The 17299-nt window shown below is 30.0% G+C and overlaps 7 protein-coding genes and 1 non-coding gene across 8 annotated transcripts in view; 4 read left to right on the top strand and 4 right to left on the bottom strand.

Moving 5' to 3' along the window:
- The window catches only part of NAEGRDRAFT_75182 (uncharacterized protein), a gene marked incomplete at both ends in the record, with an annotated part of 2312 nt that extends 1566 nt beyond the window's left edge, over positions 1–746 (top strand). The window contains 2 exons of the mRNA XM_002669729.1: positions 100–502; positions 729–746. Of these exons, the coding sequence (XP_002669775.1) occupies positions 100–502; positions 729–746 (421 nt within the window). The remainder of the gene's footprint in view (positions 1–99; positions 503–728) is intronic.
- A 1026-nt stretch (positions 747–1772) lies between these two features.
- Positions 1773–5684, bottom strand: NAEGRDRAFT_82021 (uncharacterized protein; the record flags this gene model as incomplete). The annotated part of the gene is made up of 3 exons (XM_002669769.1): positions 1773–4230; positions 4747–5126; positions 5183–5684. 3 exons carry the CDS (start codon positions 5682–5684, stop codon positions 1786–1788), a joined length of 3327 nt encoding a protein of 1108 aa, XP_002669815.1. The 3' UTR covers positions 1773–1785.
- A 385-nt stretch (positions 5685–6069) lies between these two features.
- On the bottom strand, positions 6070–6158 carry NAEGRDRAFT_t773. The gene has a single exon. It is a non-coding gene; the product is annotated as a tRNA-Thr (tRNA).
- Positions 6159–7392: 1234 nt separating this feature from the next.
- Positions 7393–8520, bottom strand: NAEGRDRAFT_75184 (uncharacterized protein; the record flags this gene model as incomplete). The annotated part of the gene is made up of 1 exon (XM_002669770.1): positions 7393–8520. The coding sequence occupies one exon, from the start codon at positions 8518–8520 to the stop codon at positions 7393–7395; it is 1128 nt and encodes a 375-aa protein (XP_002669816.1).
- A 403-nt stretch (positions 8521–8923) lies between these two features.
- On the top strand, positions 8924–11074 carry NAEGRDRAFT_75185 (uncharacterized protein; the record flags this gene model as incomplete). The annotated part of the gene is made up of 3 exons (XM_002669730.1): positions 8924–9245; positions 9450–9521; positions 9645–11074. The coding sequence occupies 3 exons, from the start codon at positions 8924–8926 to the stop codon at positions 11072–11074; spliced, it is 1824 nt and encodes a 607-aa protein (XP_002669776.1).
- A 209-nt stretch (positions 11075–11283) lies between these two features.
- On the top strand, positions 11284–11775 carry NAEGRDRAFT_75186 (uncharacterized protein; the record flags this gene model as incomplete). Its single annotated transcript, XM_002669731.1, has 1 exon — positions 11284–11775. The coding sequence occupies one exon, from the start codon at positions 11284–11286 to the stop codon at positions 11773–11775; it is 492 nt and encodes a 163-aa protein (XP_002669777.1).
- Positions 11776–11809: 34 nt separating this feature from the next.
- Positions 11810–13456, bottom strand: NAEGRDRAFT_59838 (uncharacterized protein). The gene is made up of 2 exons (XM_002669771.1): positions 13318–13456; positions 11810–13162 (listed from the first exon to the last, which is right to left on the bottom strand). The coding sequence occupies exons 1-2, from the start codon at positions 13411–13413 to the stop codon at positions 11837–11839; spliced, it is 1422 nt and encodes a 473-aa protein (XP_002669817.1). The 5' UTR covers positions 13414–13456; the 3' UTR covers positions 11810–11836.
- A 1125-nt stretch (positions 13457–14581) lies between these two features.
- NAEGRDRAFT_75188 (uncharacterized protein) lies at positions 14582–17125 on the top strand (the record flags this gene model as incomplete). The annotated part of the gene is made up of 1 exon (XM_002669732.1): positions 14582–17125. One exon carries the CDS (start codon positions 14582–14584, stop codon positions 17123–17125), a length of 2544 nt encoding a protein of 847 aa, XP_002669778.1.
- Between the last annotated feature and the right edge of the window lie 174 nt (positions 17126–17299).

The raw sequence follows: 17299 nt of genomic DNA on the forward strand, positions 1-17299 counted from the left end.
TAATGATTATTCTGATCAAGTTATTGATAATCAATTAAATAATACAAGTTTAATTTCTAATAATAATAATACAAGTAAATTAATTTCTAATAATACAAGTTTAATTTCTAATAATAGTAGTAGTAGTATTATTACACAATCATCACCTTCTTCTTCTATTATGAATAATAGCAATAATAATAATGAAAGTGGTAATCATTATACATCTAATTATAGAACACCATCACCTCAATCTAAAAGCCTTATTACCACTCTTCATAATAGTAATCATTCTAATAATACAACAACACCATCACCACCTATATTTAATAAGAGAAGTGTTATTGTAAATAATAGTGGTGGTAGTAGTGGAAGTGGTAGTGGTGGTTATAGATCTACTATTAGTGGAGGTAGTAATAGTACATCTAATTATAGTACTAATAATAATAATAATAATAGTAGTAGAGGTAGACATATAGAATTAGATGATTCATTATTGGATGCTATGGATGATTTAATAGGTGTACCTATTTTACCAAAAAATAATAATAATAATTCAACAATAGATTCATCTATTAATAATAATATTACTAATAATAATGGAAATAAATCTAATAATAATAATATGAATTTAAGTGATGATGAAGATACAATAATTAAAACAGGTTTAAAAAATACATCTAACAAACAAATATTAATAACTAATAATAATAATAGCAATGATAATAATAGTACTATTAAAACAATAGTACAACCCATTGATATAAATAAATATAAAAGTACAACACCTAATAATTCTAAAAAAAGAAAAACAATTCAAACTAAATTAACATTAGATTCATCTCAACAACAACAACAACAATATAAATATAAAAATATAGAAATTGAAAATATTAATGAAGAATTAATATTTAAAAAACGTAAAATTTATTCAAATAATGAAAAGAAAAATTTAAAATTTGATAATGAAAATTATAAAATTAGTAAAAATGATATATTTACAAATATAGAAATTATAGGAGAATTAGAAAATAAAATAGGAATAATATATCATTTAAAATATTTTAAAATATATTATATTAATTTAAATATAATTAAAAGTGATTGTATTTTTAATAATTTAATGAATACATATTCATTTAAAGATTCAATTATACCTTTACAACAACCAATTAATTTATTATTATGTAAAAATGAATTATCAAATAAGAATTTAAAATCAATTTGTGTTAAACCTGAATATCAAAATATTTTTGAAATGAATGGTTTTAAAATTGAATTTGAAAAACAACCTTTACCAAATGAACCTACTAGAAAGAAAATTACAAAATTAAATTTAATTGGAATTATTAATAATAATTCTTTTGGAACAAGAGAACATTATAATTATGGTTTACAAGATTTTATTGAAATTTTACAAAAAATTGAAACTTTTGAAAAGGATTTATTAGAAAATGAAATTATTAAGAATATTTTAAAGGAAAAGAAGGCAACTAAATCTGAATTAATTTCGCAAGCATCAATTCAATTTAGACCCAATACAATGATTGAATATTTTAAGAATACTGCTAAACATACTTCTTCATCTTTAGGTACAGATAGAAAATCAATTCATGAAATTTTAATGGACTTGAAAACAACTTGCTTCTTGAAATTACATCAATTTATGAGTAGACATACAGATGAAAATTTTGATGAAATTATTAATGATATTACTGGTTATTTTCATCCAATGGATTTGGGAGGTACTAGTAGTGATACTAGTGCTGATAATAATGGAGATGTACCAAATATTGAAGAAATGATTTAATCTTTAATAAATTGAATAGTCTTTTGCTTTGGAACTTGTGGTGATGGATTACTTGGTCTGAGTACTGGTAATGGATTGAATTTGATAATTTCCTGTGATGAAGAGCTTATCGATGAGGAAGGAGCTGAAAATTTGAGAATTGATTTTCTTATCATGTTCGTATTATTGGATTGTGCAGCTATTGTTGTTGATTGAGATGGAGAGAATAATTTTGGATTAAAATCATCTGCAATTAAATCCTTTCTTGTTGATTCATTCATATCAGCCCATTTCAATGAATTATTCTGATTATCTCTTTTCAATAATTTTAATTTGGAATTATAACTTGGTGAACTAACTTCTGTTGGGAATTCAAAATCGTCAAATTTACGTTTTCCTAATTGATTTAATTGATTCATTAATGTATTATTTCTAGTTGTTGGTGTATTAATTAATGATTGATTTGAAATTGAACTAATATTTGACTTGGTTGGTGTTATAGAACTTTCACTTATTGAACTCAATGAATTTAATAATGGAACAGGTGAAATAAAAGATGAATCTAAATTTGATGATGTTTTCATTGGTGTTTGTTCTCTCTTTGAAATTCTACTCTTAGGTGAAAGTAATAAAGATGAGGATGATAAATCATTTGATTGTTTTTGTGTTCTAGTTGTTGTTGAACTATTAATCATCATTCTATTTGAAACTAATTTAGAAATACTTGGTGATAAAATAAAACTATCTTCCTTTCTAGTATTACGAGTATTAAATGATGGTTTTGAAAGAGGTGATGGTGAAAACATTGAAAATAAACCCAATTCTTTTGTTGATGGAATTGTTTTAGGTGTTCCAATTAAATCTAATTTTGAAATATCAAATTCAGAATTTCTTCTAGTAATTACTTTTGGTGAATTAGTACTACTAATATCATTCATATTATTATTATTTGTAATAATAGTATTATTATTATCAATAGTTGATTTCTTTTGAATCCAATCATTTTGAATTTGTTCAATTGCTAAATCTTGTTGATTTAAAATTTCAATTTGATTCTTAATTTCATCATCTGTAATTTTATCATCAATATCAAGTAAAATCTTTTGAGTTTCCTCTTTTTGTTTTTTAATTAAAGGTTCAAAATCTAAAACTCTACATGTAGAAGTATCAAATAAATCTTTTTCATCCACTTGTTCATCATCTTGTACATCTTCCACTTGTTTTAATTCTTCATTGAAATATTTTAATAAATTATTATTACTTTCAAACTCATTTGATGATGCTATATTACTAATACTACTAATATCTGTTAATATATTATTATTATTATTATCAATATTATTATTATTAGCAGTATTATTATTAGAATTATTATTAGTATTATTCAAATCATTCTTATGATTCATACTATTATCAATATTTACAACCATTGATGACTCTATAATACTATCATCACCCAATTCTTCTAATACATCTTCTGTTGTTGTTGTAATTGCTTGTGCTACTTCGCCTGTACTAATATCATCAATTACATCAAGAATATTATCCTCCTCTTCTTCTTCTTTCTCTGATTGTTTCGTTTGACTATTATCACTTAAAGATGATGAATCTGATAATGGTGATTCAGATATGTTTGCTTCAATATCTTCATTTGTTGCACTTGTTATTTCCTTAATGATTTCATCAATTTCATCTGTTTGATCATTCTCTTCTTCAGAGAATTCTTCAATAATCTTTGGTTCTTGTTCTTCAATAATATTTTCAAGTTCATTGTCTTCCTCTGAAGATTCCTCAATAACCTTTGGTTCCTGTTCTACAATGATATCATCATCACTTTCTTGTTGTTCCGATTTAGATTCAACAATTTGTTCAGTAGTTGTCTCTGGAGTTTCATCTTCACTATCAACCATTTCAGGAGTTTCATCAGTTTCATTTTCAATAACAACTTGCTCTTCTGCTACTTGTTCTTCATTATCAACAACTTGCCCTTCAACTACTTGTTCTTCAGTTGTAGAGTGAGCTATTACTTCTTCTTCTACTACGACCGATGGAGGCGATAATATTGGAATTTCTTTATCCACTTCATTATTATTATCATTAACAATATTAGATGATGATTCAATTGATTCTTCGTCTTTTTCAATTGTTGTTGTTGTAGGTGATGTTACAGTAGTATTAATATTACTATCAATATTAATAATTTTACTTTCTTTAGCAAATTCTTCTTCTATTGTTGGTATTGTTGATTCACTTTCATATTCTTCTCTGTTTCTCTTTAATGAATTTTCAGATTCAATAATGGTAGTATTATTATTATTATTAGATTCATTATCATCATCAAATTTAATTTCATTCAATTCATCTTCATTTTTCACTATATCAATATTATTATTTACTACTACTTGTTCATTCAACTCCTCTATAATCACATGATCAGTATTTTCTACTTGTTCTTCTTGTTTCTGAATTAATTCTTGTTTTAATAAATTTAAATTTAATTTATAATCCTTTTCAATTAAATATTTTCTCATCATTGATTGTAAAGTTAAAATTGTATTTAAATCATTTTTTAAATTTACTTGTTCCATTTTACTTTTTAATAAAGATTGAATTATTAAAGTTGATTCTTTACAATCATTTAAATATTTTCTATTCGAATGTCCTTCAATTAAATTTTCTAAATTATTTAATAATTTTAATTTTTCATTCTTTTCTAAATTAGTAAATAATCTAATATGATGTCCATTAAATATTGATTGTAATGTTGTTATACTTTCATTTAATTGTTTTCTGTTATGTAAAACTAATTGATTTCTATATAAGGATTGAATATTTTCTGAAAATTCTAATTTTGAATTAAATTCCTTTTTAATTAAATAATTTCTAATTAATGATTGTAAAATAATAATATTATTATTAATATTATTAAAATTAGTATTTTCTATTAAATTTCTAAATTTAGATTGTAATATTATTACATTGAATTTTTCATCGTCTAAATTTTTACGTTCCAAATAATTTTTACATAAATTTTGTAATGAAATTAAATGTTCAACTTGTTTATCCATTTCATGAATTGAATTATATTGTCTAATTATAGATTGAATACTTGTTATATTAATTTCCTTAGAATTTTCCAAACTTGTTGATTCCGATACTGATTCTACCATATTACTAGCATTATTATTTATAGTAGTTTCAATTGTAGTTGGTGTTGATGATATTTCTGTTGTATTAATTAATTCTTCATCATTTGAAGGCTTTGAATTTTCATTTTCAATTTTTTCTTCCGAATTTTCATTACTTGAATCATTAATTAATTGTTCATCGCTTGAAGGCTTTGAAATTTCCTTATTTTCTTCTTGATTAGATGATTCCTGTTGTTGATTATTTTCATCTTGTTCTTGCTTAGACGATGATTCATCTTGTTGTTTGTTGATGGTTCTAATTCTGTTTGTTCTTCATGTTCAGAACTATTTTCATCTTCCTGTTTAGATGAAGAAGAGGAAGCCTTTGGTTGTTCTACTTTTTTTCTTCTCCTTGATGATTGAAGCCTAGATCTAACAGGTGTTTTAATAATCTTTTCTTCTTCCTCTGGTTCGGTATTTGCAGTCAAGTCTTCATTTACACTTTTAGATTGATTATTCTTCGTTTTATCAATTTTCTTACGTTTTTGACGTTCCTTTACTGGTGTTTTTAAAATGTTTGAAATTAATGATGAGGCTGATGATAATGTATTAGAAGAGGAGGCATTTGTTGTTGTACTATTAGATGTTTCATCATTGGTTGTTGATGTGGTTGAGGAAGAAGAAGTAGCATTTGCCTCGGTATTTGCTGTTGTTGTATTTGATGACCTTGTATCATCGGAAGGTGATGAAGGAGATAATAATTTTTGTCTTCTAGTTTGTACTGGCATTTTTTTTTAAAGTTTCAATTTAGTGATGTAATACTGATTGTTTCGAAATGGTAAATAATACTATTTACCAAAGAACTACATTTGTCGTGCACGATTAATAAAACAAATAAATCTCAAGTTCTAAACCAGTATGAGTTTAAATTCTATTTTTTGGGACAAAAGCGAGGGAAATACTGTGGCCCACCGGCCTATTGGCGTGATAACACTGCCGTTTGTTGCCGGTTCGAACCGAAGCTACTGCATGCGTTTGTTAATACATGCACCCAGAAATTGGGCGAAGTAGAGAGTATGCAGTAGATGGAAGTCGGTCACAGGTTTCTCTTTTAAACATACAACCAATTAAAATTTTAATGTTTGTAATTTCTATCAGACATAAAAAAGTAGAAGGCGACTGAGGGAATTGAACCCTCGACCCTCAGTTATCTCAGCATTACTGCCTACAAGACTGATGCACTGCCACTGTGCTAAGCCGCCTTACGATTATGATTTTTAAAAATACAATACTGTAATATTCCTGTGCGTTAAGTAATGTGTCACCAAAATAATAACACAATTAATATTAATATTATTATGGCGCCAAAAAGAAATAAAAATACATGACTGCAAGAATTGATGAAACAACAAATAGGTTGGCTGCTACTCTTGATCATGTTCAATTTAATAATCATCTCAATAATGATATATTCCGATTAATTATTTCCTTTCTAGACATTAAGGATTTATGTCGATTCGAACAAGTAAGCAAGAATAACCTTCCAATTTGTAAAGTGTGCTCAGAAGATTCTGACTTTTGGAATTAAATACAATGGTTTCGAAATCTTACAATTATAAAATTACTGAAACAGATCGTCAACAAATTGGAATGCTCTTGAAGAAAACTGAAGATTTTAAGAAAACATTGAATCTCGCCTTTAAAATTGTAAATGACATTATTGAACGTAATTTCAGACAGAGAATGGAAGAATTGGAAGACAGTATACTAAAATATAACAAAAAAGCTGCAAAGAATCAATTCATGACTAGGGATGAATTACTTAGTGTGGATATTTCAAATTGTGAAATACCGTTAGATGAAAAGCCTTTCAAAATTATTGTAATGGGTTAGTTTGTAAAATTTAACAATTAATGATTAATTTTCAATAGGGGATGGAAATACTGGAAAAACATGTTTATTGGAACCTTTATTGAAGGGTCAATTCATACAAGATTATGCACCTACTCTTTTCAAAAAAGAGTTTGCTGATTTTAATTGTGGAAATTTTCAAGTTACTTATACTGATATTGTAACAGACATTGATTTCCCAAATAATAGATCTCAATTCTATCCAAATACTAAGGCATTCATTGCAATGTTTAATGTAATGGAAGATTACACGCTCAGTAATTTATTCACACGATGGATTCCAGAAGCAAGACAATATTGTCCAGAAGCAGCAATTATTGTTGTTGCTTCCAAAGTTGATTTAAGACATGATTTGAGTGCAGTGGAGACATTGAGGAAAAACCATTTGGAAAAACCAATTTCATTCGATCAGGGAGAAAGAGCATCTACAATTGCCAACTGTTCGACCTATATTGAAACAAGTTCCCTGCAAAACATTGGATTAGGTGATTTGACAGAGTTGGCACTAAAGGCCTATTTTGTAAATATTTCAAAGGAAAGAAAGAAAAATTGTTTTTTACAATGAAGGTTTTATTGAATTATTGATTACCATCTTCTTTTATATCTTCTATCAACCATTTTAGATGAAATTGAGGTATAGATTTTGTGTTTAGAAGATAATGAATAGAATTGAATAACAGGTTGAGGTTCAGGAATATCACAAAAGTCAACTATTAATGATTTCTTTGGAATTTGTTTAAGTAATGATGATAAGTCTGCACTTCCATCTTCCAAATAATTGTCATCAGACAAATCCAATCTCAACGAATCCAATCCATGTATTATACCAGAATTGACAATTTTCTCAACTGAGAAGAATGGAAAGTTCAGTAACTCTAAATGTTCCAACTTTGGAAAGTAGGTCCTATTCACATGATCCAACAATTTTACGTCTATTACATCATCCATAAATTGAACCTCTGATCTGAGAATTAGCAATCTTACATTAGGAAATACAGTGTTCAATTCTTGCATTTCATTGAATGAAATATCCAGAATTAGAATATCCTCATTTACATGACTAACATTTGATTCATGTCCATTTAGACCTATTTTCAACACAAAATCACAAGCTTGATCGATATTTTTTGTTGAATTCACAAGTAATTGATAACTCTTCACTAACCACTTTGTAAATAAATCATCTTCATCTTGATCAACACAATTCAAGAAATTGAACTTTTGTTCAATAAATTCTTCTAAATCAACAAGAGTTTCATTCAATACTTGATCGATTTCTGGATAATCAAATAATTCATCCTTTCCAATCAGCTCTTTTAAAGATCTTTCAATTCCAATCTCTTTCCATAAAACCAATTTACCAACTCTAACCATCATATTCTTCTCATATCCAACTAAATCTCCATCATGTACATGATCCATACTCTTTTGATTATATCCATTCAATAAGATGTGAAGTTGTTTATCGGCAGCAAAGAGAGCATTTCTCCAAAATGTGGCGTAACCTTGAAATCTAATACCACAACAATTTACCAAATTCTTCATGACCAATAAATTGTCAAGACTTGGAATTGTCAAGTTTTCATTGTTGTTTTGAATAAAATTCTTCCACCATCCTATGGTTTTTGTTTTGGAATGGAAATCTCCGATAAGAAACCTGAAAATTTCTTGCAAAATATCATCTGACAGTAAGGTGAAATGGTGTGGAGACATTTTTTTTTCTGGTTCAAAATGAAATGGTCACAATTGACCATTGTGGAATCTCATCAAAGTTTCTTTATTTAAACCAAAGCTGCAGAAATACTTTGCAAATGCAAGAAAGAGTGGACTGTAAATGATTTGCGTAAAATGATTGAGGGTTTTCAAATTAACCCAGGCTTTCAATTTTTTTTTATTGGAATCTCTTTTATTCGAAATAAGTATTCTTTAAATTGTATCAATTATTCACCAAGCTCATCCGTTATTTCTAAATGGGCTGATTTAACATCTCCATTGACTATCAATTAATCAATTAAATCTTCAATTCAATATCATCACTTCTTAACGTTTTTTCTCTTCAAATTCAAAAGTAAAAAATTGACATTGTCGTTAAATTATTAAATCATTTACATAAAGGATGATGGCTTTAGAGGCAGCTTCATCACCACCTCAACCACAACAACAACAACAAGGTACCTATGGCAATGGTTCGGAGAGTCTACTAGCAAATGTTCTTGTTGGTAATTCAGGTCTCCATACAACAACAACATCGAAGGCTTCATCAACTTTATCCCTAGGGAAGGGAACAAGTAAGAAGAAGACACAAAGTAAATCATCAAAACATTACGGATCATCTAATAGTAGTAGTAGTAGCAACAACAATAATAGTACTACTCATGCTGGATCGGCGATACAAGAAAGAAAGGATGAGGAAATTTATTTAGAGAATTTTGTCAAGTGTAGGTTTAATATATTATTATAATATATATTGACAATAATCAACAATTAATGTTTTTATATTGTCATCATCATGATGGAATTTTAATTATTTGCTGATGGTGCAACTTAATAATTGATGATGAATAATTACGTTACTTTTATGATAATGTTGTTGTTACTATGTGGTAATAATGTCATTGACGGAAATGATATCATTATCTTAGCAATTGAATATTTACCGACAGAAATTAGGAAAGATTTGGGGACAATCAAGGAATTGGATAAGAAAACATCAAGTATGTGTTTAATTTATTCATATCATGTAGATTCTTACAATTTTGTGCCAAATATCTTGAATGATTTAAACATTGATAATGATATTTCATGATATTTAATGTGAATAATAATCATAATCATAGAAAATGTAACTTTATCTACTGAATTAGCAAGTGATTCATCTAAATCTAATGCTGATAGGAGTGAAGCAATTCGTAAATTAATGGACGAATCTATTAATTTGAGTACTGAAAAAGTTGACATTTCACAAAGAACACTCAATAAGATTATTCTTCATATGGAAGATTTGGAAAAGAAAATTGAAGAATTATCACAAAATATTCAACAAAAACCACAAAATACTCTCAAACTAGAATCGCTCTACATTCCACAACTTTCTGAAGATAATCAAGTTCACTATTTCACTCCATCAGATCCTAGTTTACAATCTAGTTCATCAAAGAGTAATAAGAGATTGGTTCAACATTCAGAAAATTTAAAAACACTTAAAAGTGGATCTCTCAAATCATATCCAGAAAAGGAGATGCATGCTCATGTATTTAATCACACTCCAGAACAAGAAGGAATTGTCAGAGGAAATTCAACTACAACAAGAAGCTATGCCAGTAGCAGTAGTTCTACAAAGAAGGCAACAGAAAAAGAACCTCCATCTCAAATTACTGTCAAGACATCAACAGGAAGTGTCATTTCTGTACCAAATGATAGAATTGGAAATGCAGACATTACACTTGCCTCAATTTCATCTGAACAAAAAATTAAGAAACAGAAAAAGACCTCTAAGCCAGAAAATGCCCCTGTAAATTTAACACCACTCTCTATTAATACTACCAATACTACTATTAGTAGTAGTAGTACTAATGGTTCTAGAAAGGAGAAATATTCCACTAGCTCTATACCAAAAGAAAATACTCTTGCTTCATCTGAAATCTCATCAATCAAAATACCAAAGAAAGATTCATCTCACACTTCATCAAGTGCTGCCTCTAGTAGTAACAATTCTCACACAACCACTCAATCCTCCACTAAGAAATCTAGATCAGCTGCCAGTAGTAGCAGCAGTGGCTCAACTTCCAATGTCGGCAGCAGTAGCTCAGCATCCACAACTACTGCTGCTTCTGCTGCAACATCTACAAGTGGTGAACAGTCAAAGAGTGGTAAGAAGAGAAAAGCAATTGCATCCTCAACTACAAGTGGAAAAACCAAAAAGCAAAAACAATCATCTGCTGCCTCCTCATCCTCCATTTCAACAAGTGTTGCTGCCACTCCTTCAATAAGCGACCAACAAGCTATTCCATCAGCAGCAGATGCTGCTGGTTCAGATGAAAATACTCTCATCTATGAAGAGAATTTACAAGATCCAACACCATATTGCTATTGTAAGAAAACTATGGCTGAGGATTCTTCTGAAATGGTTGGTTGTGATTCTCCAAAATGTCCAAATAATGGGTGGATTCACAAACATTGTCTTCATCCAGGTGAAGATCCAGATGCACCACAATTTTACTGTCTCAATTGTAGTAAAACAATGAGCAAGAAGAAAAAAAAGAAATAAAATGTCCATTATTAGAGCAAAGACACCCATCTCATACACACAATCCTATGGAGATAAGGAATATTGGGATCAACGTTATTCCAAGTGAGTACACTATTCAATTAATTGAATTTGGAAATATATTAAGGTGAAAAAGACAATCGGAACCATTTGAGTGGTATTTTAATTTTAAGGCTTTGAAACCATTCATTCTCAAATACTTTAAGGAGATGGACTCTCATACTTTATATGTTGGAGGAGGAACATCACAAGTTCCTTTCAAACTCTATGAAGAAGGATATAAACGTGTGACAACAATTGATTATAGTGAGGGAGCAATGGAATCAATGAGGAGAAAGAATACAAATCCCGATTTGGAGTTTTTAACAATGGATGCAAAACATACCAATTTTCCTTCATGGTATTTTGATTATATTGTTGATAAGGCTTGTTTTGAATCGGAATTTTGTGCTGATTGGACTCATGGAGCAAAAACCTACTTGGATGAAATCAATAGAATTCTAAAACCTGGTGGAATGTACATGATGATTTCACACTTTTCTCCAGATAAACGATTACCCTTACTTGAAGTGGACTATTTGCAATGGACAGTACTTGTGGAAAGACAAAACAAACCAAATTTCAGTACAATACCAAACGATGAGAATGACAGTTTCTATTATTTGTACGTTTGTAAAAAGGCAGACGTAAATAAACGGTAATCTTTCATGAACTAATCTCAACCATTGTGAAATATTTAAAAATGAAAATTAAATGATTTATTTAATATCTGTAGTGATCAGCCTTGTATGGACCATTTTGAGAAACACCAATGTAATCAGCTTGGGAGTCAGTCAACTTAGTCAATCTAGCACCGAGCTTTTCCAAATGGAGTCTAGCAACTTCTTCGTCCAAAACCTTTGGCAAAGTGTAAACACCAACAGCATAAGTATCCTTCCACAAGGAGATTTGAGCCAAAGTTTGATTAGTGAATGAAGCAGACATGACGAAAGCTGGGTGACCAGTAGCACAACCCAAATTGACCAATCTACCTTGAGCCAACAAGAGGATGGTGTGACCATCAGGGAAGACGAATTGATCGACTTGAGGCTTAATGTTAATTTCCTTAACACCTTCACAGGTCTTCAAACCGAGGACATCGATTTCATTGTCAAAGTGACCAATGTTACAGATGATAGCAGTATCCTTCATCTTCTTCATGTGATCAAGAGTAATGATATCCTTGTTACCAGTAGCAGTGACGTAGACATCAGCAGTTTCCAAACAATCTTCAATAGTCTTGACAGTGTAACCAGCCATACAAGCTTGGAGAGCATTGATTGGATCAATTTCAGTAACAATAACTCTAGCACCTTGACCCTTCAAAGCTTCAGCACATCCCTTACCGACATCACCAAAACCACAGACAACACATTCCTTACCAGCCAACATGACATCAGTAGCTCTGTTCAAACCATCCAACAAGGAGTGTCTACAACCATAAATGTTATCGAACTTGCTCTTAGTGACAGAGTCGTTAACGTTAATAGCAGGGAACAACAAAGTACCTTGCTTTTGCATAGCATACAATCTGTGAACACCAGTAGTAGTTTCTTCAGAAACACCCTTAATGTGTGGAACAATAGCATGGAAGAAACCTGGTTCTTCCTTCAAAATTCTCTTCAACAAATCATTGACAATTCTCAATTCTTCAACACCACCATCACTTTCCAAAATGCTGGCATCCTTTTCGGCTTGATAACCTCTATGGACCAACAAAGTCATATCACCACCATCATCAACAATCAATTGTGGACCCATGTTTGGACCGAACTTGAGAGCCTTCCAAGTACATTCCCAATATTCAACCAAAGTTTCACCCTTCCAAGCGAAAACTGGGATGTTAGCAGCAGCAATAGCAGCAGCAGCATCATCTTGAGTTGAGTAAATGTTGCAAGAACACCATCTAATGTTACCACCAACAGTCTTCAAAGTTTCAATGAGGACAGCAGTTTCAACAGTCATGTGGAGAGAACCAGAGATTCTGACATTGTTGAGTGGCTTTTCTTCACCGTATTTAGCTCTACAAGCCATAAGACCTGGCATTTCCTATATATTAAAATAATGATAATTGATTGTGTGGTGATTATTATGAATATCCATCGGCAAGGGAAGTTGATGGAAATTGAGCATGATCAAATATTGGATCAGTAGAAATAACAAAATTGTTAGAAATCATTAAAATTATTCTCTATAAAACAAACCTTTTCGGCCATTTCAATTCTCTTACGACCCAAGGAAGCTTGGCTGATATCCTTGACTTCATAATCAGTAGCAGTAACAGTGACGGTTTGGCTCATCTTGTTGTGGAGTGTTGTTTTTTTTCAAAAGACAAATTTTTGTTGAGCGTCATGCTGGGCGATTTAAGTCGTTGGCGAGTGTAGACTTGAAAGATTCAATAAGCCACAGCACAACAATCGCACAAGCTTCAACGCTGCACAATCCCGAACAAGATTTTCTTCACCGTTGAAGACGCAGAAAAGATTCTTCAAGCTTGTGCACGCCAAAAACTCGCTGGGACAAGTCTAGAGAAAATTGTAAAAAATTGAGAATGCATCGTTTTAGGGAGGGATCCTTCGCGTTTTCAAGTTTTGCTAGGTGTGGTCAAGCCAAGATTTGCCAAGCGCCTGTGTGCTTTTGATTGGACAAAAATGAAGTGATGATGCTGGCAATTTGGATTTTACAATGACAAGTTTTATGGTGTGGTAAACATGTTCTGCGAATTATTGTGTGGATTGGTTCGGAATGTTGGTTTTTGGAAGTATAATAGTATACACATGTTTGAGTAGACGAGGTTTTATATTCGAATCCTTACCTTATGGGTATGGCTATTGTGTGGAGTAGTATTCATTGGTAGATTATCGATTAAATGGAGTTGACTGTAATTCTTCTCAATGACCTTTAGGGAAATTGGAGTAATTGAAAAAATCTAACTACAGTTTTCTCAAAACGAAACCAACAAGAATGATCACAACCTCTTCGGATGAAGATCTTGCTTCAACTTTCTGTAGTGCTTCCATTACAATTTCACGAATCTTTCGTGTTGTTGAATATTCAAATCAAGAAGGAGAATATTTGGTATTCTTTCTTCAATGAACCAAATTGAATAATTCGTTTATTATGAAGTATAATAGTATATACATGTTTGAGGATTACTTCAAAAGGTTGCTTTTCTAGTTGATACCGTTAAATTGTTTTTTTGGAGAGCTAACTTATTGGGTTGGATTATCAGGTTTAATCTTATTGGAGAAACACATGTACAGTGAGAGAAATCATTTAATATTAAATTTAATTTTTAAAAAAATGTCTATTTTCTCAAGGGACCTTGAATTATTTTCAAGTTATGCAATAATATCATTCCGATGATTATTTTGCTTGAAGACAAATATTCTTGTTTTCTAGAACAAAGTGCTATTTTTGTTTTCATAAATGGGAGCAAACAGTATCACGTTTATTAGAAACAAAAAAATGCAATCATTCCTCTTCTCAAAAACCACTAAAATAGAGAATCGATTGAATTCTCTAACTGATTTACAAAATTATCATGGCAAAATTAAAACCTTCATTAGATCAGAGGTTGATAAGAATTTGATCACTTTTCAAAAAAGCCAAAATTGTATTACAAAATTATTACAATGCTATGAATTTGATAGTAAACCATTCATAGATGAAGAATTATTCTCTATCAATCCTAAAGATGATAGAAAATTAACTTGTATGAAAATTATGATTCTAATATTCCACTTTGATATGATGACTAAATGTGAGAGAATGATTCGTACATTTGATCCATTCTATTGTTTTATTGAAGATGAAGCGATTCCTCAAGTATTTGATTGTGTAAAAAGAATAACTAGTTTTGAAAATGATCCAAACTTGCAAAGTCCAGTTTGGTTTGATACTGAATTGAGTTCTTTAGAAAGGTGGCAACAATTTATTTTGCACCTTCTTATTCGAATGCAGGTGGATGTTTTGAAATGCTATACAAATATTAATTGTTTGAAACATAAGAGCTCGTACTTTGTACTGGTAATTGCAATAATACTATTGAAATACTTTTATGAAAAGAAGAGGAAATTCTTAAAGTGGAATAGTGGAGAGCTATGGGAACAATCCAAGGCAGATTGTAAATTGTTAAATTGTCTCATAGATTATTGGTATCTATTTATTCTTTTAAAAAAGAATTCGCCACGTTTCAATATCATCGTCGAGGTTTATGGTTATGTGATTACCTGCTGTTTGTACAGCTTTGCAGAGGTGAATGAAGAGAGAGAAATTGACAAACACTCCCATAGAGTAATTCAAACTCTTTCAAATAGCTATTACTTCCTTCCTGAAGTTTATTGGAAAACTTATGTTGCACTTCTAGTTAGTGATTGTAGATGTTATCAGCATTTGAATGATAATATTACCATTATTTCAGATACAGATTTTGGAAAGAATGTATGGGTAATCAAGTACAAATTGCTAGCTTGTATCTGTTCTTTATCAGAGTTGAGATTTATGCTTAATGATCTTTCATTATGTGATAGAGCAAGGCACTTTATATCACTTTATCAATTGGAATTGAGAATGAAAGATTTCATAATAGAAAGTTTGAAAAGAGAAGGTGAAACCAAGTACACACAATGGAAGTTTGGTTCTATAGATACATCTCTTGCTGTTGCATCAATAGATTATTTAAATTATGTTGTTGATATTGGTGAGCATGAAGAATTTATCAGATCAGTGCTGAACCTATGGAAAGGTTATCTATTTTCAAATAAGGGATTTAGGATATGGATCAATAATACAATTGCAGGTTTTCTCGTTTCTAACGAGTGTCCTGATGATTTATTAGAAGAAATTATTAGAGCTCACCAAATTAACTTGATAGAAAACAAGAGTTATATTGCCATTCTGAAAGGGGTTGTTAAAACTTTGAATAGAGAAAATTGTAATCAAACCTTATTGGAGAGTTTCAAAGAATTAGTCATCTATTTGTTTGATTTTTATATTGAGAATGAATCAATGGATTATTTACAAACATTGAACGTTTCAAATGAGGATTTGGTGAAGATTCATCAACAGAATGTAATTAATTGTTTCAAATTAGTGGGATCCTCTTTCCAAATCATTATGGATTGTGGAAAATTGGAAACTATTCTCTCAGAAATTAAGAAAAGGACAGAGATTATGTGGGATAATAACATCTTCAATCACAAGATGATATTCTCCTTTATTGGTATTCTTGAAGAAATTATCAAATATGTTGATTTTGATAATTTAATGGATGTGTTTAACAAGTTGAATTATAATTCATTTATTATAAGATTAATTCATTCCATAATATTTCAACATGAAAGATGTGATGATATTAAACAATCACATAGGAGAACATTTATTGTATTCTTAATTGATAACCCAATTTTGGGAAATGAATTATTACATGACCATATATCGCCATTTATCATTAATCAATCAATGTTGGCTCTGGAATATTTGACGAATTTACAAACGATTAAGAAAGATGATGTTAATATTGAGACATTCGAATATAATATTTGGGCTTTGAGAAGAATGGTTCAAAGTGTGGTTACTAATGGATCTAATCACATTGATTTACATCACTTATTAGATTGCCATTTATCAAAATTTATTCCAATCATGGAAAGAATTCAAACACTAAAAGGTGAGAAAATTGAAAATCTATCTGAAACTATTCTAAGTACATGCTTAATAATAGGTCAATCACGAATGAATATAATAGCTCCACAATTACTCAAATTCATTCATTTAATTTGCGAAATTTCATTTTCACTCTCCATGGAAAATGATGAAGATATCTTGATATTGACTTGTATCTTGAATTTAATTGAATATTTAATTGATAATGAAATGTTAAAGATTGAAATTGGATGGCTAGAGGAATGGATCAATGATGAACATCTAGTTGCCTTGATTCGACATTGCACAACATTTCACAAAATCCTATATAGGAGAATACATTGTAAAATATTAATCTCTCAATAGTCCACATAATTTTCAAACAAATTCAAATTGAGATAATTGTTACAAAAAATCAAAGTTGTTGGATAACAGTAAATTCGGAATTTTCAAGTCCGCCCGATGTTATCCAAAACAAACACCTCAATAAATATTTGAACAACCATTTCACAAAATTTTCCAACAAGCTTTTTACAAACT

This window comes from Naegleria gruberi (assembly GCF_000004985.1).
Source record: "Naegleria gruberi genomic scaffold NAEGRscaffold_78, whole genome shotgun sequence".
Classification (NCBI taxonomy): domain Eukaryota; phylum Heterolobosea; class Eutetramitea; order Acrasida; family Naegleriidae; genus Naegleria; species Naegleria gruberi.

What these genes read in the sequence shown, in the direction of transcription:
- NAEGRDRAFT_59838 (XM_002669771.1), bottom strand. Translation starts at nt 13,413, where the DNA reads ATGAGCCAAACCGTCACTGTTACTGCTACTGATTATGAAGTCAAGGAT. An exon ending in GAATTGAAATGGCCGAAAAG is followed by an intron (nt 13,163 to 13,317) that starts GTTTGTTTTATA and finishes TTTAATATATAG; the next exon opens with GAAATGCCAGGTCTTATGGC.